This window comes from Lichenostomus cassidix, chromosome 3 (assembly GCF_008360975.1).
Source record: "Lichenostomus cassidix isolate B80296 chromosome 3, HeHo_3.0, whole genome shotgun sequence".
Lineage (NCBI taxonomy): Eukaryota > Metazoa > Chordata > Aves > Passeriformes > Meliphagidae > Lichenostomus > Lichenostomus cassidix.
In genome coordinates, this window is record NC_139483.1 from 54,627,564 (window position 1) to 54,653,563 (window position 26,000).

The window sequence follows — 26,000 nt, forward strand, 5'->3', positions numbered from 1 at the left end:
CAATCCTTCAACAGTGAGTCCTCCACTGGGTACTTACTAACATTTGCAGATCATTATCATAATTCTGCAGTTTCTACTAATACTCATAAGACACAACTACAGGGTGTCCAGACTGCTCAAAGTCAGTTATGTAAAGGTGAAAACAAATGATAGAGAAACCTTTCTTTTTACATTTGATCCAATTCTAATCCAGTTTATATGTTTACACTGTATCTCTTAATTATCATGATGGGTACCTAAAATATGAACGTCAGCCAATTTTTGCAAGAAAATAAACATTGTGTCATAAAGAATGACTTTGTCTCCAGATGCTTTGAAGGAAAGTAAAGTAAAAGCAATAAACAGTTTTATAAGCAATAGCAAAGGTCCATCTAACAAAGCATCTCATTTACAACAGCAATTGATATCAGATGTTTATGGCAAAACATACAGCAGGAGGAACATATTCTTCTACAGGAAGTTTCCTCATGCTCCAGAGGTGTGCAGCTCGGACTTGCAGAGTTGAAAACTCTATTTGTGCTTAAAGTCCCTTAATATTTTTCACTCCAAGTTTTTCCAGCTGCTTTCTGAACCAACTTAGGCATTTAATGTGCTTCAGATATATTTTATGTACTCTGAAGCAGTACTCTCCAGTAAGAAGTTTCACACTCTCGGGTAACACTAGGTAAAATAACGATCTCCCGCTGTTCCGAAAAAAACCACATTTCTCTCTGACTTTCACTTGATACATCTAATTATTTTATTGGAAGATTCTGTCATTCCCTAGGTCATCATCTGACTTCTCTTCTCCAAACATTTTTAGTATATTCAGTCACTCCTTAGATGAAAGTTATCCTGTTCACCTTTGTACAACAATGTGGTACTTCTTGGAACATTTTCCAGTTAAACTATATTCTTTTAGACACAGTGTGACTAGGACTTCAGTTTTTCAGTCAGCCTGTATCTTCATCACATTATTCAACTTAATAACATCCATAATTTTGATTGCTTTTATTCACACCCTTTTTTCCCAGCAAAACTATGATTCTGTTGAAAAAAAAAGTCTTAAATGTCCTTCCAGCTTGTCTGCTATGTCTTTAACTTAATAGCAGCAGAAATTTTTATAATATCTTCTATAGCAAAAAAAGTGGATGTTAAACTATACCAAAAAGTTGTGGGAAATCAGGACATTTTTATCTTTGGGGTCTTAAATTTGTACAGGCAGACCACTGTTTTTTCTATCTTAATACAGTGTTTTGAGAAGTGGCAACAACCAGAAAAAAAGGCTGTTGTTTACAATTCAATACAGTATCTCAGTCATGCAACAGTCATGTAATAGACCACATTTAGAACAGAATGCTAATTAGGTTGGCAAAGACAGCAGGAAAGTAGTGGTGGGTGCTGCAACCTAATTGCTAGCAACCATCCAATAAAACAGCAACGTAAGGAGAGGTTTGTATAGAGAAAAACATCTAAGTAGATGAAAGGCAAACAGCAAAACAATTCCTATGGCAAGTTCTGTTCTCAAAAAAACAGCAATAGAAAGGAAAAACATCTGTTCCTCCTAACCTAAAGCACACTGAAGGACCAATACCTCAGTCACCTCTGTTTGATCAAGTGCCTGTTTTAATGCCACAAGCTTGGTACCCAACCTCCCCACTTTAAACAGAGTGGTGAGACCACATCTTTGCATTTAGCTAGCACATAAGATGACATTCTGTTCTGAAATAGCAGGGATCACTCAGCCTCTTCAACCTTTAAGGCTGAGCCCTGAAACCTCTCAGTTAAGAGGTGGCTAAAACCCACACCTTGACTATAGCCTTGTCAGTACACAACAACAGCAGAGCAAAACAGATTCCAAGGCCAAGTGAATCAGGGAACCTCAAACACTGTTTTCCCTGAGCCTCAGTATTCACACAGCTACTTCTATAATGCTTATTTCTAATTCTTTCCACAGATCTTCAGACCAAAATTATAAGACACTTTTATTAAGTTCTGCCTCCTAAGGGCATTTACAGTATGACATGGACATATTGGTTTAATTGTTTACACAACACCAGTGTTTTAAATCAAGACTTATTTTGAAGACTGAAGATCAAAGACCTCTAAACCTCAACATTTTCAATCCAAATATTTTGCTAGAAGAGTAGCCTTGTTATTCCATTTTTCATTAAAATGGCATTGCTTTTGTTTCTGTAAGTGCGGTCAGAAAAAAAATTAACTACAATTTACTGAGCTCCTGGGAGGAAATTTGAAAGGCAAACACAAAGCAAGTGGCACAGTCGTAAGAGACTCTAACTACTTTGTCTGCTCTTTCACAATTCTCTGGTTTTGCTGCCTGCATAATTATAATATAGCACAGCACCAATCCAAACTTACACTCTGTCTCGTCTGAGGGTAAACAGTCTGTCAGAAATTAATTTTGAGATCAGAGAGAACAGCATCTGCTCTTAATTACTGTTAATTCATTTTTAAAATTATACTTCACATTTTGCCATTTTCAGCTCTAATGGTTTTAAACTTCTTTCTGAAAAATAACAATTGTAATTTATAGACACAAACTTGATACGGGTTAGGAACGTTTGGGGTTTTGGGGAAAACCCTAAAAGTCAGAAGGATGATGAGGTTCTGCTTTCACAGTCTGTATTCATACTGAAAGTCAAGATCAAGCAAGCATTTGCTCTTCACCTCTAGTGGAGGTTTCCATCTTCCCTGAGCTGGCCTTAGGAAAGCTGCCTTAGGAAACCTGGCAGGCAGACCATCCCAGCCAAACTCGCTACCTGACACTGTCCCCAGAGCAGGATGCTGCAGGGATGTCACATTTGTCTCTTGTACTTCAGATCCCTTTACTAGGAGCTGGTCTGTTCTTCTTCCACTTAAAAGCTGAACCATGATGATGCTGAAATGCATTTCTCAGGCAAATGGGAACTGTATCAGCTCCTTTCCAGGAATATGTGCAGTTATTGTGACTTCATTCATTCAGTGTTTTCTGCCTGAACAAAAAGTACATACTTTTTCAGACCTGTCCAGTCTGTATCTTTTCAGGATGAGGAGTTTAAAAAGTTCCTGAGTCCATTCATGGCCCAAGTGGCCAATTGCTTGTTCAGTACAGGAATCTCTCCTTCCCTCCTCAGGTACAAACCAGGCTAAATTATGACCAAATGTACCCTGACTATACCACATACATTAAATACAGTCCTATTACAAGGTGCTATTTCAAGTTTCCTATGTCAGAGCAAGCTTGTAAATAAGTTAGGCAAGTAAAAGTTTATCTACTCAAAGCAATACTTTGCACAAGGTATGATTTGTATTTAGGGCCACGGAAACACTTCAGAGGTAGTGGCAGAAAATTGCCACTGCTCAGATGTATATTCTCTTCTCCTGACAAACCCTTGCCACATTTTTATGAAATATGGATGCCTTGCCTGAGAGAAACATGAGGGTTCTCGAGCACAACATCATTGTGGCTGGCAATGCTGCTAGGGAGTTGGACCATGCACTGCCTGGGGTCTGCAGGAACACAGTGTGGGAGGCAGCCCTTAGCTGTGAAGTGCTCCTGTGAATTTTAGGGACAGCAAGTTCTCTCTGAACAGCAGCACAAGCAAATTATTCTGTAGGATTTATTGATTGCCTGAAGATCTGTCCTGTGCTGGTGGATGGTAAGGCTGTGTGCCCTAAGCTCAGCTTCCTCCTTACTGTGCTCTCCCAGGCATGGACACAGATTGGAGAGAGGACAAGCTGGTAGTGCTGTGGCTCCAGCCCTTGGCTGTGCCAGGACACAAGCTTACCCAGTGAGGACTTGTGCTGCAAGCCCTGACTTTCTTGCACGAGTCACTGTGTCAGCCTTGACTTAAACACTTGGGGTTTTTTTGCAATGGTTTTACTTTGTTAACCAAAGATTATTCCAGACAGTGCATTAGCAGTACCATTTAACACAAATACGCTGAGGCCTTCCATCAGGGAACATAATAAAAGTAATTGGCACTCACATAGCACTTTACATTTTCAAAGGGCAGTAAAACCATTAGTATTATTAAATGTATTTTATAGATAGAACACGGAGAGGTTAAGTGCCTCATCCAGGAGGAGGCAGGATTAGGACAGAAGTGTCTCAGCACACTCTGTCATCTTTTCAACCACAAAAATCTTTGAGCTGAAGACTCCTTCACCCCAAGTGAAAGTTCTGTTTCTTGCAAATCAGTACAGGTAAAAAAAACAGAAGCAACTGAAATTTTCTCATAGAGAAAAAGGAAAAAAAGCTTTACGAAGTTAGATTTGGGTGGAAAACAGTTTAGAATGTGAGCAGAAAACCTGAATGCAGGGAAGTACACAAGCATTAACTGCAATTTGTCTTACTAACCCAGGCAAGGTAACTACCTGTACAAAACAAATCTTAGGTCCAATTTTTCCTCATCCTTTTAACAAGCAGTTTTAAAAATTATTAAAATAAGAACAAATCTTGCTAATAGTAATTATAACAACAACTTTTGTAGAAGTATTGTAAGTAAAAGTTGGTAAGTGAAAGTTTATCACACTTGTATCATAAAGCAAGAAGGGAGATGTACATATATTGTCCGCATAGAAAACTAGCTCTTCAACTAATCAATAAAAAGTGATGTTCATTATTACATGGACAATTCTTACAGCACTATGTAACAGCTATTTAAAGCATGTGAATGATAATTCCTTCCTGGACTGTAATCCAGATATCTGAAGGAACACTTTGACAACAGTAAGATGCCACTTTATGGTTCTTTTACCACTGAGAGCTGTGCCATTCCTCAGGAAGTTCAGCCTTGTGAATAAAAGCCACAGAACACTGTCTGCTTATTGAGAATGGAACAACAGCAGCTGGTCCATGTGATTTTGAGTGTAGGGACAGCCCATCAGCTGCATGTGAAAGCTTTTCTTTGAAGGTTTTCATCTGAATTTTTCCCTGGACAGGTGAAGAAAGATACTACACAAAATTTATTAGCTGCGGACTAAAATAGATGGTATGCAGTAATACATCTTTTATTTATTATCTCTGCAACAGCTAATTACATTATATTGAACTTATACCAGTACCCAGGCCAGTTGCAAGTAGTTTGGAGGGTTTTTTTGGGATTTGTCATTTTTTTAAGAGGTCACAGCTATGCAAAATGTTTTCCATCAAAAGCAGATGCAGCTAAAGTAATTTCTGGGGCTGGTTATGCATTCTTAACTGACTTTTACGAACTCAAAAGACAGACTCATAAATACAAACTGTCCTCCTGACTTCATTCTTTCCCCTCCTCCCCTTTCCCACCAACTAGGGCTGCCACACTGCTGGTCTCTTCTGCTGGTTTAAGTGCTCAGACAATTGATGAAATAACCTGTCAAGAAGGAAGAGCATGAAAGCAACTGTCAGGGAGTTGGGAGCACCAACCACCTCGGATAGTTTACACTTTGTGTAAATCTGCCCTAAGACTTGAGGTCACATCCAGAACAACTTGGATTTTTTTCTGTCTGCTCAGTTGCATCCAAGACAGTATGAGGTTTTCAGCATTTTTTTGACCTGCTTACTAAAGCACCAGGCTTTGCTCCAATCATAACCTAAACCAAATGTAAGTGATGGTTTTGTGGCTGTCAAAAAAAATCATTCGAGGCAAAAGGTCTCATTAAGCAATCACTCTTTGAGCAATCTCTTTAAGCAATCACAGTTTTAAAGCAAACATATAATCACAGGAGGGGGCAAAAGGAGGCAGACTGAGGTAGACTCTTTCAGAGCTTTTTAAATGACCCCAGCATGCCCCTGCAAGGTTTCAAGTGGTTGTTTCAATACACAATTAGTAGAGGAGAATTTTAAAACCAAAGATCAAAGACTTCCCAGTTGTTTTCCTCTTTTGCAGAGTGTACCTATGTGCTTTTACTGCATCCTGTTACTAATTTTATGAGCCCTGTACCTGGCAAAGGCACTTTGGATGGGTCAATGCCCTCACAGTGTCAGTGAGAGCAGCAAGCCAGAGCGGTTGGTTCATTCACATGGAGCTCTGCCTGGGGCTGGCTTGGGCAGCATCACATGCCTGGCCTTCCCTGCAGCACCAGCAGACAGATCCTGCTCGAGGAAGAGGCTCTGGAAAACCTCAGGGTGGATGAAGGCAATCCAGATATGTCTCTAATGGTCGTAGCAGGGACAGGATAGGGATGGCAAGTGAGCAAAACTGGGTTAAAGGGAGCCTGGACACCTACTGTACCACAGGGAGCTCATCTCTACTGCTCTGCACCTCAATTCCTCCACAAATGTTAGGGTGTAAATATATCTGCATTGTTCCATTTTTTATCCTTTTTGTTCCTTTAATTATAAGAACTATATGAAAGACTTAAAGGTCATCATAACACAATCAAGAACATTCTAAAAAAGAGATAGAGTAAGATTTGCAAGAGAACACAATCAATGGCCAGCTTCAGCCTCTCTTCTAAACTAAAATTAGTTATTTAAGTTGAAATTAAGGATTAACCCTCTTCTTTCTGATGTCCCTAAAATCCTTTTATACTTTTATTTATACTTTTATTTCAAATAATTCTGGGTTTATTTCAAATAATGGATTTATACTTTTATTTCAAATAATTCTGTTTAATTACTTGAGAATTAAAGTTTCACCAATTTAGTCTATATCTCCACCCATATCTGGAAGCTTTAGAAGTTTTTTAGAAGTCACTATTTCAATTTAACACTTTCTTTGACTGCAAAAACTTTTACATGATGAAACTGGGAGGGCTATGCTCTCTGCTTCTTCATTCATAAAATCCAGTGAACAAGGCACTAAGCTTTTCCTCCACAGTCTCTCCCACTACTGTGCTCACCACTAAACCAATTAGCATTCATTGCAGCAGCATCTGGAATTAGCAGAAAAGAGGATTATTTTGCAACCCAAGTAAAAGAGGGGAAAACTGTCAAGTTTTTAGTGAACTAGAAGATTAATACTGCTTCAAGACTACAAATAGAAATTGCTCAGAACATAATGTGCTGTACCCAAGAAATAAGGCATAAGTTCAGAGTTCATGGCCTGGTCATTCTTTATAGTCACTAGGATGTAAAACTAGCCTGACTAATGCACCTGCATCCATTTTATTCGTTCGTCTTGTTCACTTTTGAAGAAGTATTATTTCTGTCTATTGCATTTGTGTGTGAGTAACAGAAGCTATATATATTTATATATGTACTTTAGCATTCATTGCACTGCCTGGTGCCTACACCAAAACAGAAACAAGCACATATAAATGAGGCTCAAATGTTCCTTTTTCCTCCTATTCCTCTCACCCCTACATGACTGGTTTTGAGCAGAACCCAATCTCTGAAAAATCATCCAAGAAATTTTAAAGATACATCAAAGAGAAGAAAGACAGCAAAATTAATTGCAGCAATTTCCTTCAACCACTACAACAAGAAGGCTACTTTAGCAGCTGTGTGGGAGTGTCATCATAAGACAGAGCAAAGGAATACTTTACAGGGAAAGCAAGACACTGGAATGCAGCTGGCAATTCGTATTAGTTTTGTTGTCCAGGGAGACCTAGTAAGTTACCAAGCAGCATTTTTACACAAAACACATCACTGTCTTAAGCCTCTTTTCTTGCACTCTCCTTCAATGGGTAAAAATCCCGAGGCACCCTCAGGAAACTGTCACACATTTCATGGAGCAGGCTCAGGTGTGCACACAACACACAGGTGTTGCACTTGGAGGAGAGTGACCTTGACTCAAGCTCCCGTACTGCCTGCTCAGACACATGCTGAGGCTAGAGCTGGTTGGAAGCACTCTGACAGAGCATTTTACATTAGAAAGTGACAGGCTGAGAAGCTTAAGACACTCTGGGTAACATGTCAGATTTCACAGAATGAAAATAAAGAGAGGCTGGTTTCTATCTGGAAACTCAGCCACCTCATCTTAGTTTTCAGCATTCTACCAGGCACTTTTTCCTGGTCAGCACTGAAAAAGGTACCTAAACTTCTAGGAAATGTAAGACTGTTTTTTCCCAAATTGTCTTTTATTCTTATTTTAAACAGGTGCCTGAAATACTTGATATTTATTGAAGTCTATTCTTTCATATTGAAAAAAATTTCCTTTCATCCAAAAAGGTTAATATCTAGCAGAAAGTTTCAAAAATTTCATTTTGTATTAAGCGAGAATGTTTATTTTTTACTGTTTGTATCTGCCACAAAACAAAGAAACTAATTATTTACACAACTCTGATAGAGACATCTGGTAAAGCTTTGGAACAATGTACAAGCTCATCCAAAATGACCAGACCTATAAACTCTATTTGTCATCCTTTGACAGGACTGGAAAATTGCATGGAATCCCACTAAATTAAAAAAATAAAAATCACCACAATATCTCCTAAAAAGTACAACAGCAGAAATTAAAGATTAGAAGAAAAAGATGTAACTTTAAATTCAGAAAGATTTCCCTGGAATTATAATTTCATATTTTTTCCAACTTGTAAAAAAAGTGGTAATTTTTGTCTTTCTTATTTCAGAGACATTTTGGTTTATTTTGTTTTTCTTTTTTCTTTCACCAGCATATAAAATGCAAATTTGACAGACTCATTATGGATGAGAATAAAACTTTGGCTTGAATCAAGAAATAGAGCCACTTCACACAGTTCAGGCATAGTATAGGAGATTATTTTATGAATAACATCACTATGCTGATTCTCAAAGCACAGTTTGGATCATATCCATAAGACTTTTTCAGGCTGAAGCTCCCATCCTCAGAAGCAGAACTGTGTTTGCTGTAGGAGCCCTGAGACAGCAAATATCACCTGATTGTGACCCAAATTATGTTGCCCACTTTTGATGATATCCAGAAGGTTATGGGTTCTTGTTATATACCTCTTCAGCTCACATATGTTTATATTCTCCCATGGCTACTCTGCTATCACCAGGAGAGTAACCAGGATGAGATGAAATCATGCAGTAGCTTCATATAGACACAACCAAAATAGGTCACAGGGAACTGATGCTGCACTTTGATGGTAAAAGACAAACTTATAAAGAATTGAACAAAAGACAGAAAATATGAAGCAACAATGTGGTGAAAACTTCTCAACATGACACAGCACTTTCTAACTTTCATTATCCTAAATATTATTAATAATGATCTGACAGGCCAAGAAAGCAATGAGGCAGCAAAATATGAAGATGACAGAAAATAATTTAACTTAATCAGAACAAATAAAACAGGAATTTCAGACATACTCAGAGAAGTGAGTCACCTCCTAACTCTTTGCGCTAAGTCTGGAATCAACATAACGTTTAAGCATTTTCATGCTTAAACTGAGGAAGAGGGATGAACTTGGAAATTCAAGAAAAAAGAGCAAAAAATCTTAATACTATTGTCTTACACACACAAAGGTAATTCTGAGTGTAAAATAAAGCATCTACAAACACATTTAAATATAGTCCTACCCCAATTAAACATAAAGTATTAGGAAGCTGCTCAGAGACTCAGAAGCCAAGAGATTCTGAGGGTCCATGAGGCTAGCAACTTATTAAGAAGGGGGAAAACAGCTCATCAAGATTGTACTGAACTCTTCTGACATCCCATTAGTGAATAATTTCAGTCTTCCACCTACATAAAATCAGCACTTACAAGTTACTCCACATTATTTGTAAATAAAATAACTCATGGAAAGCTGGTAACAGTTATTCCCTGTCAGCTGAAGAAAAGCAGATCTGGATTCATCAGACTGCAGTGATGGATTTTTACCAAAACCTCTCAGAAGCTCTATTACGGACAAATAAGGTACAAAAAGCCTCATCTGGAGTCTAAAGAAAAGAGCACTCTGATTGCACTGTCTGCTGAAATAAGGCAGTAAATGAAATGTATTTGTGTTGCCTGGCACTGTCTCATTCCAATGTTCAAATGTGTCTGTTTGAACACTTGATTAGATGTGTCCTGTTAAAGAAAAACAAAACCAAACTGAAACAGCCCAAAAAACCAACCAAACCAAAAGAAAACATAAAATCAACAAAAAGCCACACATAACCCCCCCCCAAAAACAGAACAAAAAAAAATTAAAAAACTTACAGTAGCATGTAAAAATTCTGAAAAATATAAGCCACTTTTTTAAGTGAGGCGTAGTGGTAAGGCATAAAACAGGAGCACAATGAGCATTTAAAAAAACAGCAGATTTAATTCATATTTATACTGTAGGCTAAGAATTTTCAAACTGGGAGGTGGGGGGCTGTTTCACAACAGGGATATTTAGTGTGCTTCATATCTTTCCCATGCAGCAGATAAAATCCTGAGACACTACTTTAGGAATGGATTCACTGTGGCACTTTTTAAGAGAGTTATTATACATAACTGACATAAGGAGGTATTGGCACAGTCAGAGCTTCCCTGTGGTAATGCAGCATTCTTCCCAAAAGTATAAAGGAACATAACACTACATGTTTACCTGGTGGGAAAAAGTGCATTTGGTATTCATGCTAGAGTCAATGATCCTCCATAACTGTGTTTATATGAATACTAAGTGGGGAAAAAAATGAAGTCACAAGTTGATAAATGTGCTGGATTTTCATAGGCAGCTCTTCTGTGTTAGCTGAGAACATCTCTATGTAACTGGTTTTAAAATGTGTCAGATGTTAACCAATTAATACCAGTGTTTAATCCCACCATCACCAAATAAAGTATACTAGAGCTTTCCTCTTCCACAGACATTGCAAAATCCCACCCTGCAGAAGACTGAGAGTCAACTGCTGATGCCAAAAGGCTGCCACATGCTTCTGTCATTTCAGGTCACTATTTACTAGCTGTACAATGCAAACTTGGCCCAAAGAACCTCCAGAAGAATTTACTGCCTTCCTGGAAGAGAAAGACAGAAGAACTTTCAAAAAATATGCATTAGAATTGGCAACCAATCAGACAGTCTTTGCCTCCTGGGAAGTAAAGCATCTTGTACCCCAGGGATGGAAGCCAACTAAAGACCCTCTATGAACAAGATGCATCTTGAGTTAGGGGGTGCTACCTCCTACCTTTGAGTCTCCAACCCCTCACAACTATGGCAGAACATTACATAATATGCTACAGATTAAGCAGGAACATGCAAAGTAGGACCTAAACATCTACTTAAGCAAACAGGACTATAAATGGTGCCAGGAACAAGATTCTTGCCCTGTGTACAGGAGAGACTGGAAAAGACCTCTCTGCAGAAGTAGAAATAAGGATAAATTAAATTAGAAAAAAGCTTGATTTAGTTGTATGTTACTATTGGCAGCCCAGATACATGAATATTTCTTTCTAACACCGTCACATTAATATTTGCCTATTCATTCCTGGTATAATGTCACCCCACATTTCAGTTGCCTCAACTATTTTTCCATGAACTGGATTGGGGAACTCACACAAGTTATTATCAACCCAAAACACACCCAAAAGATTCATTTTTAGCCCAGATAAATCCCTGTACTTGCACAGCCACCCCAACACAAGGAGAAGCAGAAAGGTAGGTAGGAACCATTCTAGCCAGCACTGGAACTGGAATAAATACTTGTGAAATTACAATCTCACAGAGAACATCCTACAAATGTGTGTGATACTCATCAGAAATACGACCTTTGTAGCAATCAAAGGAAATTTCTGAAATAGGTCAGACACGCAATACTAATATAATAGTTTGTATTATATGGCAATATTGCAATTTTAGCTCTATTCATCTCTTTTAGATCTATTCTTGTTTTTAATACAATGAACACACCCAGTCAGAGACTGTTCAGGGTTTTAGTAGACACCTGGTTCTCATGACAGCAGCCTGTATAGCCACTTCTCTATTTGCAGCCATGTTTTCTGAGGGACAGCAGCTGTTGCAGAAGATGCTTCATTAGACTATTGATAAGAGGTAATATTCTCTAGGAACATTTTAATTAGCCCTACTCTACCACTTTCCCTATCTTTGTGAATCAAAGTAAAATTAGATTTCTTGAATTTTGGTTTTCCAAATCAACTTAAACACTCCAGAATGCAATTTCACAGGGAACGCAGCATACTGAGCCTGTAAGCAAGATTTTGAATAGTACTTTTCTTCTCCTCTGTATATTAACCTTGAGTCTGGGTCTTCAGACTTCCCACTGGATTTGGTTCCAAGCCAAAAATCTCAAGCTGCAGAGACAAAAATCACTGAAAATTCTGATGATATGCGTTTTCTTTTTCTGAGATCAATCTCTCACAAGGAATACCAGATACCCAGGAGAATCACTGAGTACCTCTGACAGCCTGAGCAGTGCCCCTCTCTGCTGGGCAAAGGGAGCCAGACACTGAATCAAAGTCAAGATATTCATTCCTCCCTTCTGTTTCCAGGACTCCTCAAGAGGCTTAAGAAGCTTTAGGTCTAGACCAGAGTCTAAGCACAGTGATAAATACTTCATCTCTAACTCCCTGCTCAGGACTGTGGCAAACTGCGACATTTCTTACAAGGAATAGAATCTTAGATAAGAAAGAGCAGGCAATAGCTCCTTATGGACACTCTTAGCTGAGAACAAACTCTTGGAGGAGCAAGGCAATTGCAGATTTCCCATCTCCCATTCCCCTGTGGGATATTCTTTAACTTGTTTTCACTAGTTTAAATTCACAGCAGCCCATAACTAGCGCACAGACAAAACAACATACTCTTTACACACATAGTTCATTTCCCGGAGAGATAATCACAGAAAACAAATGAGCTGTGTAACAGATGTGTCGTATAAAGCACCACTGCAGCAACACAGACAGGGTAAGAGCCCATCCAGAAGTTGCCTGTAATAAATCTTTCCTAATTATTTCTATGCAACTTAAAAACTCCTATATATCTAACATGAGATTTTAGTGAGTGACTCACTTGAACAGAAAACTAATACAAATTATATTAAAATAACCTCTAAACTGGAATCACAGCTGATTGTGCTCAGAGATGTAGTACTAGAGAGAACCTAAAAGAATTAGGCTGAAGTTATTAAACATCAAGCTAAAAGGGCCAATTTGTGTGACTTATGTGAACAAGAAACAATGGATATGTGCACATGCACATACATATCGCATCAGTGCTTTCCAACAATCGCATATTCTCTTTGTAAATTATTTTCAGAAATAAATAAATCAGGAGGGATCATTACTTACTGTTTACTTAGAGCAGAAATTAACAAGCGTTTCTTGGAAAGCTCCAGGGTTCAGCATAGCTGAGGACTCTAAGACATATATGTTCATCCAAGAGTGTAAATTATTTATCAGCTAAAGAAAAATAGCAGGAAATGTTTTTTATAAAAGGATCATATCTTTTAGAAATAAAATATTGCAGTTTAAATATTTAATTTCCTAAAGTTTTGGCTAAAAAAGATAAAGATTATTATTGTGGATGCTCGTTTTTGCCCTTTCATTTGCCAAGACAAATAGCATTTAATCTTTAAACACTTATTATCAAATAAACTTGTATGCTATTGAATGCCCAATTAACTCCAATATATAAGTAGTTCTTGTTAAAGGAATGTTAGCTTCTTCTTACCTGTTTGGTGTCATTTTTCATCCGTCAATGTATGTCAAACAGGTAAACAAGATTACTCATAGTTATGTAAATTTTGGTTATTAAAGATATTTTTTGAGACAGGTTCTTGGGGAGCCCCATAATTCAAAACTTTGAAATTCAAATATTTCTTACTCTGAAAAGGCCTGAATAGGGTCAGCCTTGTAATAGCCCTGTGTGTCTTGATTTTAAAACCACTGTGTACAAAAGGAACTATGATTCTATAATATGTGGAGTAGCAATCCTAATAGATTTTTTTGTACTATGTATTTGCATAGCAGAATCAGCAGCTGACATATTCTTCAGAATCTCTCTTCTCCTGGACAATGAAATAAAATCTGGAAAGCTACAGAACTAGCTTTAGGAGTTTGCAAAAAACTTGGTAAAAACGAACAAAAAAATATCAAATATTGCAAGACAAGTATTAGAAAACTCTCAAGGACATTTTTCTGAGCTCACTCAAAGGTTCTCTAAAGAAATACTCTGAATGGTTTTCTAAAGACTTATTCTAAGTGGTTCTCTAACTAATTTTCCTTTCCTAATTCTGTTTCCCTTGATTGAAATTTTATGCAAATACAATGATGCAGTCTGAGCACATTCTTTTCATTCCTACTGCCAGGGAACTCCTGGGGAAAGAGTAGGACATAAAGCTCAAACACTATGGCTTGGAAGATGAAATGGGAAATAACAGTGAGTAAATCACATCCCAAGGCTCTTCCTGTGGTAATGGGAGTAGGCACCAACCAGACCCTTCCACTTGGAAGAGCCCCTGAACAAATTACTGGTCTTCAGCAGGAGCTCTAGCAATAAGTGAGAAGCTGAGTACTGAGCTGTTGAATTTACTGTTGGCTCATCTGGCTGATTTACAACATCTTTTTTCTCTGGTCCTCTTGCATGTGTTCTTTGCTTGTTCTCACAGTTGGAGTCTCCTTGTTGCTGATCAACTTGTCCTGATGCACTTCTCTCCCCTTCTCTATCCCTAACTCTAGGGACTCCCTAGAGCTTGAAAACCATTCCATTAGGGTACCTCTTACATTTCCAATATCTGAGTTATAATTCAGACCTTGATACCTTTTTTTCCTGCTATAATTTTCTTCCAGTCTTCAGCTAGTGAAACCACTGCCTGTATTTTTATTCGCATTGATACCTGTAACTAAAGTTTATGTTCCTTTACAAGAATTTTTGCTGAATTGCTCCTTCTCAGCTTTGGATTTTCCCCATCTGACACCAGCTCCTGGTGCATATGACATCTCCCTGTGCTGATGGAGCAGCACCTCTGCCCTGTCTCTCAACAGCAAACCATTGTGTCAATTTGTTTCATCCTTTTCTCTCATTCGAAGTTCTGTACAGGAGGAAATATACCTCATCCTTTTTCTAAAAGAACTACAAGACAATTCTAGAAAAAATAAAAAAAGGTACTTGTAAGAGAGGGGTTTTCTCATACAGCACCCAGAAGCTGGAGGAGGAGGAAGACGGAAAGTGGTGCTTTTTTGGTTTTACAAATATAAACACAAAAAACTGAAGATGCTTCCCAGGCTAAGAAAACACAGGGATGGAAAGCTTTAATTTCATATTTAATGACTTTAATTCTGCTGCCCTTCATAATCATTCTATTGAATGATGTGTCTCAGTCTTGATGTTTAAATTCAAATGGTGTGTTTACTTTATTCTGCTGTAAGATTTGATACTTATCTCTTACATTCATGATAATTAATTGAAACTCTTCAGAAATTAAATTAGCAAAAAGCAGCCATAAAGTAAGATGCAGATGCCTATTTTCATTTCTTTTTGCTTACAGATTTGTTTCCTCTGTTTTTCATCTAAGCAGTGGAGCAGAAAGTATCACATCAACAGATTAAAGAGATAAGCAAAGGGATGGGGTTTTAAATAACATTTTAGAAATCTCCACAACAAGCCTGTTAGGCAAAGGAGAAGAGAATATAACATGTATTTTGAAAGGGTTATCAAAAATTATTACAGGAATTGGAAGCCATTCCTATTTTTTTAAGTTTAAATTATTGGAAGGAGGATCACTACACTTAGAAGCTCTGTAGCCTTTCCTACACTTAAAGGGTTATAAACACATACCACTCATCTAAGACATCTTTCCTTCCACTGCAAGTTGACTGATTTTTTTTTCAGGGTTTGGTGCCACCAAAGTGAAGAGTAAAATTATGGCTGTTGGCCTCTTTACACACTGTTCCTAATTTAGCAAACACAGCAGTTTAGAAGGTCAAATAGGAAAACAATATCTTAAGAAAATAGCAGCCTCTGTGGCTTTGAAATAAAGAAAGAAAAAACAAAAAACCCAGTGCCAAAATGTTTATCTCCTCGGTTCATGAAGCCATAAAATAAGTACAGCACTGTGAATCATCTCAAAACTTCAAAGCCTGTATGCCCAGAGTACCATTTTAGGGCTATTAAGTTGTACAGCTACTGTACTTGTAGTAAATAGTTATACAAAATTGTGGCAGCACTGCCAAGGATTTCTCCCTTGAAACAAAATTTTCTTAAAGCTACACTCTTTACCATGAACTCACTCCATAAGCTCATAATGTCTCTTAGCATCTCAAGTGATCCTGCACCAAACATGGATTGATGATTACACTGAAAATGCCAGCTTCATTTAGAAAATACAGTACTCCATATATGACATCAAACTATACACACAGTCAGTGAATAATGAAATACATTAATTCCTTTGACATAACAGCATTTCTGTAGAAAAGCAAAGTAATGATTTTGCTCATTTTATCAAAGACCACGATGAAGATTCAATAAACTATAAAACCTCATTCTGAAGGAGGTACTACATCCCCAGGATGTTATGTAAGTCTCGAACATAGGAAGGCATACCCATTGGGTGTACGTGATTCAGAAAGGAACATTCATCTACACTGATGCCTTGCCTACATGTGAGTTTTAGTGATTTGTCCCAGTTAAAAGGTAAAAGGCTCAATTTACATGTAAACTCTAGCCCACCACAATCTGTTTGCACCCACTCATGTGCAGCTGCCAGCTATTGCAGCTGGCTGGAGTAATCAAAAGGTACCATCAGTGCCTTACAGAGGCCACCTGGGAGGGCTGCAGCCTAAATCCCTGTTAGGCCATGTAAAGACTAAGGCATCCTGAATTTTTAGCTTATGTCATAGGATACTGTACAATATTTTTGTTCATTTAATCTGGCTAAACCTCTTGTACTAGTGGCCAAGGTTCCAAAGAAAAATTAAAACAATATGTTCTTGACATATTATGAATCGCATTGTCATAGGGGAACTTGGTTCTGACCTCAGGTAAAAATCATGTTATAATTAAGTGTCAAAGATATTTTTTAAGGTTATGCATAAGAAGCTGCCACAAGTTGTCTTTTCCCCAGAAATTTATCACCATCAAGTTTGCAGAGCTAGCTCAAGCAAGTGTGAACTAATGCTGAATTAGCTGCAATAAAGATTGAGGACAGTTCTCACCTTCCCAGTCAGGGCATATCTGCAAAGATAATAATCTAATTTTGAAGATTGTCTTCAGCATGTCTTTATAACATATCTCTGCCTAAATTGTTCTACACAGTCCGTCACAAATTACATTTTATTACTCCATTTTGTAGAATAGTTTCACTTTTATCCAGTACATCTAATTAGCCATTTCTTCTTCCATACCCAACAATTCATCAGAAAGACTGGCTGACCAAAAACTATTCTTTAAAGCCCACACAGAAAAATAAACTCAAAAAATGTTCCTGAAAGTCCTTACACTTTTTTTGTATGATGTATCCTCATTGTTTTTCTGCTCTGTTGATATCAATGTCTTCCTTCCTCAAAAATCGTGTTCTTTTTGGTTTTCAGTAAAGCTTTTGATACTCTCTCACTGTATCCTTCTGGACAAAATATCCAGCACAAAGCTGTTTTCATACTTTGGTTCTAAGATGAGTAACTACTTTTATCACTAAAAGTTCATTTCATTGATCAGCATGCAAAAATAAATATATGAAGGTGTTCTTCCAAAACTATATTCAGGTTTCACTAACCAAGTAAGTTTTGGGGTTGGAGGATATGCTTAAGTGTATATGTGTGTTCAGGGGTTGTACAAAGGAATTCCTTAAATTACTTCATAACATCATGCAATGTGTGAGCACCTGGCTTACAGGTTGGGCACAGGGGGTTGTAGTGAATGGGGTGACATCAGGCTGGTGACTGTCACTAGTGGGATTCTGCAGGGCTCTGTCCTCTGCCCTGTGCTCTTCAACATCTTCATAAATGACTCAGACACAGGACTGGAAAGGATACTAAGCAAACTCACAGATGATACAAAACATACCTAAATTAACAGCAGAACGTGCCCTTGACTTGAACAGACTGTAGATCAGGCCTCAACCACTGTGACTTTGTCAAGAATAAAATTCTCTTGTGATTTCTTATGAGATACAATGAGAAATGAAACACACACAGGTTCTCATTGATCATAGCTGGAGCCCACAAAGTGACATGTGAAAAGTGGTTGAAAGGGAACCCTTAAGGACTGGAAAAGACACAGTTATTGATTTACCAGGAAGAGTCTTGCCAAGTTTAAATGAAAGAAAACAGACAAATGGCATAACCTGGGTGTAATTCTTTTGAGGTAATGCATTATGTGAGTGTAAGCTATGTCAGTCGTCTCTAGCATCCCTTCCTAAAGCAGCTACATAATTTTAATTAACTAAATGGTTACAGTAGAATCTTAAAGGATCAGAATCCCAGTGAAATATGAAGTATAAATTACCATGTATGCCAGTATTTTTACCAAGCTAAAACTACAACACATGCAATAAATGTCTTTTAAATTTTGAAATCTTAACTTACAAAGACTATTTGTGTAGACTGGAATTTTGAAAGGTGATGAATTTTCGTACAAAACTAGTCTCTCATTTCATTAATACTGATTAATTGAACCACATGAATGGATATGTAACATATAGTCAACCAAAAATGTTACATATTTCCCACAATACTGTCATTCCTTTTTTGGAAAAGAGGAAAACATGGTGCACCAAAATGATAAAGGCAAAAACATCTAGTTCTAGAATGAAAAAAAATCAGTCAAAACCCACTGTTATGGGACTGTTTTTTAGACTCAAAATCCATGAAAAATTTGTAATTATTTGTCAAAAAAACCCCGGCAATTAAATAAATCATATCAATACTTATGGGGTTGCTAGTGATGCTGAATTTACAGCTTACATTGCACATATGAGAGTAACCCTTTTCAAAAGGGATCAAAATAGTTAACATTATTTGATTAAATCAGATTGACTAAATTTGAGTTTAATAATCTCTTTTTAGCTGAGTTTTGTCTGGGAAAAATAAAAAGGAATTGCAACCAAAAGCTGTCCAACACTCGACAGTGTGGGGAAAACACCTTTGCTTGAATAAATCTTTCTTCAAAAGTCACTTACATGGCACTATAGTATTTTATCAACCAATATAACATAAAATTTGTTTAATGTTATAAATTTTGTTATTGTATTTATACTTAAATGAAAAATTTGAATTAAATAAGAATAGGTAGTCAGAAAATCAATACATGTTTTTTTTGTTTGTTTGTGATCTGCAGGTTTTATAGCTGACTAGGGCTTTTTTTCCTTACCTGGAACTCTCTTTGCCCAGTTGATCATGTGCACTAATTCTCTGTCTGCAAGGTTGGTCAACAGGGTCATCATAGAGGCTTCGTTGAAAGGTCTGTTTGGGTCATATTCAGAATAAACTAGGGGTGGCTCAGCTTCCAGCAAGGCACTGACCATCTGTTCTGCCGTCAGGGACAGGGCTGGGCTGTTCTTCTTGTTGTGTTTAACCACCAGTGGACTTGTCCAAAGGGTGGGAGCTCGCAGCTCTGTTGAAGAAGCCTCCCCGTTCCTGGAATCCTGCTCCTCTCTCTGGCGTTTCTGTTTCATCACTCGCCCACCTCTGCGGTCTTTCCGGATTCCTAGAGACACACAGGAATATAATTAATTCCTTTCCTGGAACTTAAGTATTATGTGCACTTGGCTTCAGTCAACAGCAGATGCTTTTGATAGACCCATGCAGCATTGACTCTTGATTTATTTTCTGAAGACTTCGTCCCATAAAGGGAATCTTACATCAGCAGTTGGAGAGAAAAAATTTTTTTAAAAGTGTAGTGTCAGGGATAGTGCACACCTTCCGAAAATTCAGATTAGTTGGGCTCACACAGGACTCTAGACTAGGAACACTGTCTAGGCTGCCCTAGCTCCATGAAAGGAAGTTGCTTATTGGGAATAAATAAATATTTCTTTACAGCCCAAAACTTCTAAGTACGTCCTAACCTCTAGCAGACCATTATTCTATAAATGATCAATTATAAATTAATGATGTTGGTGGGTCAGATAGATCAGAGAAGTAGCTCTCAAAAACTATCTAGATAGTTTTGCTTAAGGTTACCAATTATTTTAATTAAACATCACCCTATTGCTGAACCTGTGATCTTCATAATTACATAAAAACCACTCAAGAAATTTCCCATTATAAGATGAGCTTATACAGCAATAAAGAATGCCATGTAAGTAGATAAACATAAGTAAGAAAAGGAGAGATAATTGCAACCTCAGAATCTGATGTGGGAGACCTACTGTCAAAAGACTGAAATAGCCACAACAGAAACCCTCATTGTCATTACTGCACATTTCTGCAATGTGCTTTGCACTGTATGACCCTGAACCTTGGGATATTATCAAGTCAGCCATACCAATTCAAACAACATAAGACCTTTACAGTGGAACAAAATCTCCCTTTGTGGAAAGGTTACAAGAAAAACATAATGATAAAGCCCACGTGGACTCCAGCCATAAAGGGAAGGTTAAGTCTGGCTCTAAGTGGAGGAGTTACAGGCATTTTGGGATTGAGTCAAAAACTTAAATCCATCATCAAGTGGAGGCAAGGGAGGACAACCAAGTAATAAGTAAAGCACACAAGGAATTGAGATATGAGGAGAAGGCAGCTTGTGACGTGGCTTATTCTGGGGTTCTCATGCAATATTGAAAAAGCAGCACTTGTCCCAGTTTGAAAAGCAAAAGAAAGCATCAAAAGAGAAGAAAGATGCAAACCATTCAAGGGATAGAGAAAACATTTAAAATTGAAACAAAATAAAACAAAACCATTTACATAAATCAGTACAGGTCTTTCTAAAGGTTGGGAAAGGGAAACACAACCTTTGCTCAGCTCTCTTCACACCACAAAATTTTAAACCTTTAGAATCCCAATTTTTGTTAGCAGCCTTTTCACCTCACATGCAACATGCCTTCACTTAAATATTGGATCACATCAGCATGTATCCTTTCCCAGCCTCAAAGAAACAGGGAGAATCTTTAGATCTCTTTTCCTCTTTCTTCAACTATAGTTAGATTATAACTGAATTAGTATTTGAGGATTAAATAGTTTATGCCTAATTCATTCAAAATCTAGTAGGCTTTGTGATTCTATTCCATTAATCTATTCAGATAAAGGGAGTTCAATAAATCTTTCATCACTCCTATTACTTAACCTATCTACATTTTCCCATTCCCTAAACTATTTCTAAGCCAAAACTCTGAAGTGCTTTGCTGTTTCCATTTTTCATTCAGCAATACCAATCTTTCCTACTACCAAAGAGTTTCTATGAAGAAGATGGGGGGAGAGTCTTCCTATTCAGAAAAAACACAATATTTACTCTGGCAAAATGTCATCATAGAGATATTCTCATTGGTAACTTTCTTCCTTGCAATTCTCAATAGCAGGCAAGTTCTATCTGTAACAGATATTTTTGTTTTATTCTTTGTATCAATGTAATGTTTTTGAATTAGAATTGCCCCATGAAACATGTAGATATAATCACGTGAACGGGACCACAAGGAAACGAAACCATTTGTTAATTTTCTCATATTCCAAATTTTACAGCTGCTCATCTAGCAATTTTCTTTCAAAGAGAAAGTATCCTTGGGGTCTAAGGTGTTCAACATACTCATAAATAGATGGGCTGACATAATTCATAAACAAGAACTTGGGGTTAGAAAAATACTATAAAAACATCAGATAAGTTCAGAAAGTAAATAGAAGGCTAGAAATTACTAGGAAAGGAAGGGAGGACAGAACAACTTCATAAATCACAGTTTATTATCATGAGGCACACTACAGTGAACACTGTATGCAGTTCTGTTTTTCCCAAATTAAAAAGAAATAGAAAATAAATGAAAAAAGGACAAGAGAAAAACAGATTACTTTAAATGTGAAACAACTTGTGTAAGAAATAGCTAAATTGACTATGTCTGCTTGGCCTGCAAGCCAGATACAAGACTACAAAACCAGGAGCAGCAAGATGATGAATAAGGTACAAAATACTAAAGCTTCTCTTTAAATACAAAAAGGTCTTGAAAGAAAATACCCCATGCAAGGTTCAGGACAGACAAGAGGCTCTCTTTCCCACCATGCAGAAAAAAAGCTGAGAGTGAATGAATTAGAAGGTGGTATAGCTAAAAAGCTGTAGGCCAAATGAGATGGAGAACAGAATCAATTAAAGGTTAATAAATATAAGTAGGGCAACTGCATCTTTAAGCTTCCATCACACAGACTACTGAAAGATGAGAGTTTCTTTGGTTTTTCTTTTTACTTAGTGTAGGCCTGCCTTGTTAAGTAAAACAAAGGTGTGATGAGGATTTCACATTACAGAGGAAAGGTGGCAAATGTAAGCATATTTAGTTGCTAACAAATAAACCAGGCGTTAAGTAAGAAAAACAGTTTCATTTTTAATTCATCTGAAAGTTTACCACTGGCTTTTTTTCACCTTAGAACAAAAAAGGGGAGCACTGAGCAAAACTGAACATAACCAGTGTGGAGGAAATGTCCCACACAAAATTTTTTTCTTGCCTTTTTATTAGGAGATTTTTAAAAAATCAGCCAACCAACCAACTGCGGCAATTTTACTACTGGATTTTGTAGAGACTAAATCTGAAAAAAGTCAGTAGGAGTATACATTCCTTCTGCATCACATCAGCAGCATTTATGATCACAGACAGAAAGGTCTTTGATCTGTATAAATATCACAGTCATCAGAGATTTACAGAACTTACTATTAACTCTTTACCTAACCCCTAGATAGACAAGCAATATACGTATTCATTTCTTGGACTAAACAGGAGTGAGTATCTCTCTGAAATATGCAAGTGTGCCCAAATCTCCTTCAACTTAATCAAATTTTATCTCTGTTAAAAAGAGATAATGGTGATGCACAGCCACTAATTCCAAAACAGGCAACTCTATCAAGCTACAGTTTCATTGCCAAAAGTGCAATGATCCTCTAAGGGTTTTTAAAATATATTAATGCATAAATTTTGATTTGACAGTTCAGCCAATAAAAGGACCTGAATTGTCATGCGTTATGAAAAACAATATTCTACCAAAAATTGAAGTACTACGTATCTTGAAAGTGCTCTGAAACAATTTCCACTTGAGTTTTAAAGCTGCAAGAGCCAAGATTTTCAAAGGTAGTTTTATAAAGCTTCATATGTAAATTTAGTCAGGCTTTTAGACATGGAAACAGGTTTCAAAACTACTAAGTAGTTATATATTCAAATCATTAGAACCTGATCAGCAATAAAATTGTATATGAACAATAATATTTCATATGACACTCCCATGGCAGGGGAGTTGGAACCAGATGATCTTCAAGGTCCTTTGCAGCTGAAGGTTCTATGAGTCTATGATTGTGAGGCAAATGTTAGCAATATTAAATACTTCACTAGTCTTTGTCCACATCATTAAAACAAAACAAAAAATAAATTCCAGATTGTTAAAACAAAAAATCCTGACTTAAGAATGCGTTGAATGAGCATTGAATCTCAGCCATACAATAGCCAGTTTTTCCGACCCACTGCTACTAACAAAGCTTCACCTTTATATATCATATAAAATATTCAAGAATCTTTAGAGGAAGAAAAAGAGGAGTCCAAATAGAATCAAATTTGCTTGGCTGTGTGTGAACTACAGAATAATGCATTTTAGATTTGAAGATAAGTGTGTAGTCTGAAATTCTATTCCTGTTAAATATATTCCCTGTGAGCTGCTTTATATAGCATTCTTCAATTTCTTTCTTATTAGAAATTTGTTCAATCAACAATTTGTAGCTACACTTGAGGGGAGAGGAAATCATGACAGGAAGAAAAGACTTTTTTTTTGTTGTTTGGTCGGTTTTGGGTTGTTTGGTTTGGTTTTTTTTGGGCTTTTTTTGGTTTTTTTTAGGGAGGGTGGGGTTTGGTTTGGTTTTTGGGGTTTTTTGGCTTTTGGTTTGTTGGGTTTTTGTTTCTTTCTTTTTTGTTTTTTAATTTAAGAGGACAACAAAAAGATGGATCTGTGACTGAGTTTGGAAACGGTGATGGGTAAATGGTTTACCAGCTAACTTCCCAGTCTGGAACAACCTTTGCACCCGAGGCTCATTGTCCACAGTTCTGCTCCTTGTCAGCAAGCCCCAGATGAGAGACATTTGACACTTCTATATACATGCACAGCCTTGTCGCATTAACAGCCTATAATTTTGTCAGTTTGTCAAAAGAGTGTTTCAAATGTTGTTGGAAACACCTTCTCTTCCAAACAATGTTGTTTCTCTTCAAGACCAACACACCTCATCAGAATTCTGTTGAAAATTGCCAGAGAGAAAGACTCTCTACTGTTTTAGAGAGAAAGAATCTCTAGTGTTTCGTAAAACAAACCCTGTTTGACAATAAAAAACTGATTGTATGTGGTAAGTAAAAGGTATTATAAATAAGAAGTTATCTGTCAGAGAGGCAGAAGAGTCATCTGCCCAGTTGATGATCAGAGTATTTAAGGGATAATGCCACACAAATCCTTTGCATCAGTGCTTGCAAAAGAATAAGCCAAATTTTCCTATCCAGAAACCCACTTTTCTGAAATTGAAGTCAGGGTTAAAGAGGCCGGAAATTCAAAAGCTTTTCTTCAAATGTGGGAAGGATTTACTAAACTGTCAGAGAAAACCTCTGGGGCTCAGTCCAGGCTGACTTTGGTGTCATTGCTGCCATTAGCAAAATAAGGGACTGCAAAAGTAAATCAGTGTAGACAAACCAACATTTCCCTTATGGACACAAACCTGAGTGTCTAAGCACAACTGTCTTGGGAGTGCAAAGGGTGGATTCAAGCAAGGCAGCTGTCTCCTAATGACCTCTTATGGCAACTTCACTTTACAAGTAGGTCTCATTAGGCACACCTCTGCTGAATTCAATAGCTTTATAATGCTTCACTGGAAATAGAACAGAATCCTACAGCTCCCTGTAAAACATGAAGTCACTGTAGCTGCTGTATGTAAGTAGAAGCCAATAATTTCATTCTTGATAAGTTTATAACAGATGCAGATTGCTGAAGCTATGACTGCAATGTAGGTTCTAATACTGTAATGTATCTCAGCATGATGGTCCTTCCAAGGTGGTTTTAAAAACCTTTGAGATTTTGAGAACTTTTCTGCTTGATTCTCTCTACATAAATATATTATTCGGTCACAGAAAAGTAACACCACTTTCCAAATTCAAATTTTATAGCCTAATAAATACTTCTTTTGAATATGATTCTGACAATCAGCCCCTTATTTTCATTTCCATTTGTCTTTCAGAAAATGAAACAGAAGTGTAAATTGTGCTGAAAACCCAGGTGGGTTGACAATTACTTTAGATGAGAAACATTGCCTGAAATCTCCTAAAAAGATTAATCAGAATTTAATGTCTAATCTCAAACAGACCTGCCCCAAGTGACAGTACTTAATAGCCTGGTTTCTGACAAGGATATCTAGACACTCAGTACTATAAATAAATAACAGTTTTGTCTTCAGTCTGTGCACCTGGATGTTACAATATTTTCTATTCCTGAGTGGATGAAAGCTGTATGTCTATTTATGTGAGTGGTTTTTTTTCAAAAAATATCTCTTATCCTTTCCCAGACTGGAAAAATCTCATCTACAATGAGGGCTACGTTCTACTGGGGACAGAGGGAGAGAGAAGTCACAGTGGGGTTTAGATTCAGATATTCTGGTTCAAGTCCTGCCTGTGCCACCTGTTTGCTCAGTGACCAAGTCACACCACATATCTCAGTGCCCCAGAGCTCCTACCAACTAAAATGCAGATCATAAAACTGATCTTAAAGACCTGGTGACAAAAAAATAGCTGTTAACAAGCAGGCAAATGTCATTTGGGATCTCTTATGACTATTCATAATGCACAGTTTGAGAACCAAAGATCTATTAATTAAAGATGAAGGTGCAAGGCATGATTCCTTCTAATCTGTATTTTTGTATTCAGTGTTTGGCAGTCATAGCACATGTTTTAAAGAGCATCTGAGGACATGTAGAAGTGAAACAAGAGAAGTTCAACTAATCCATCATTCAAATTAATCCCTTTCAGTGCTGATGCTCCTGAAACATCATAGCAAGTTTTGTTTACAGTAAGTATGGCAACTGCCCCATTTCTAGACAATATTTAACAAGGAGTC

General features: G+C 37.2%; 1 protein-coding gene across 1 annotated transcript in view; it reads right to left on the minus strand.

The window, feature by feature from the left end:
* The window catches only part of ESR1 (estrogen receptor 1), a 160,027-nt gene that overhangs the window by 31,303 nt on the left and 102,724 nt on the right, over positions 1–26,000 (minus strand). The window contains exon 5 of the mRNA XM_085055828.1: positions 19,114–19,449. Coding sequence (XP_084911954.1) covers positions 19,114–19,449 — 336 coding nt within the window. The remainder of the gene's footprint in view (positions 1–19,113; positions 19,450–26,000) is intronic.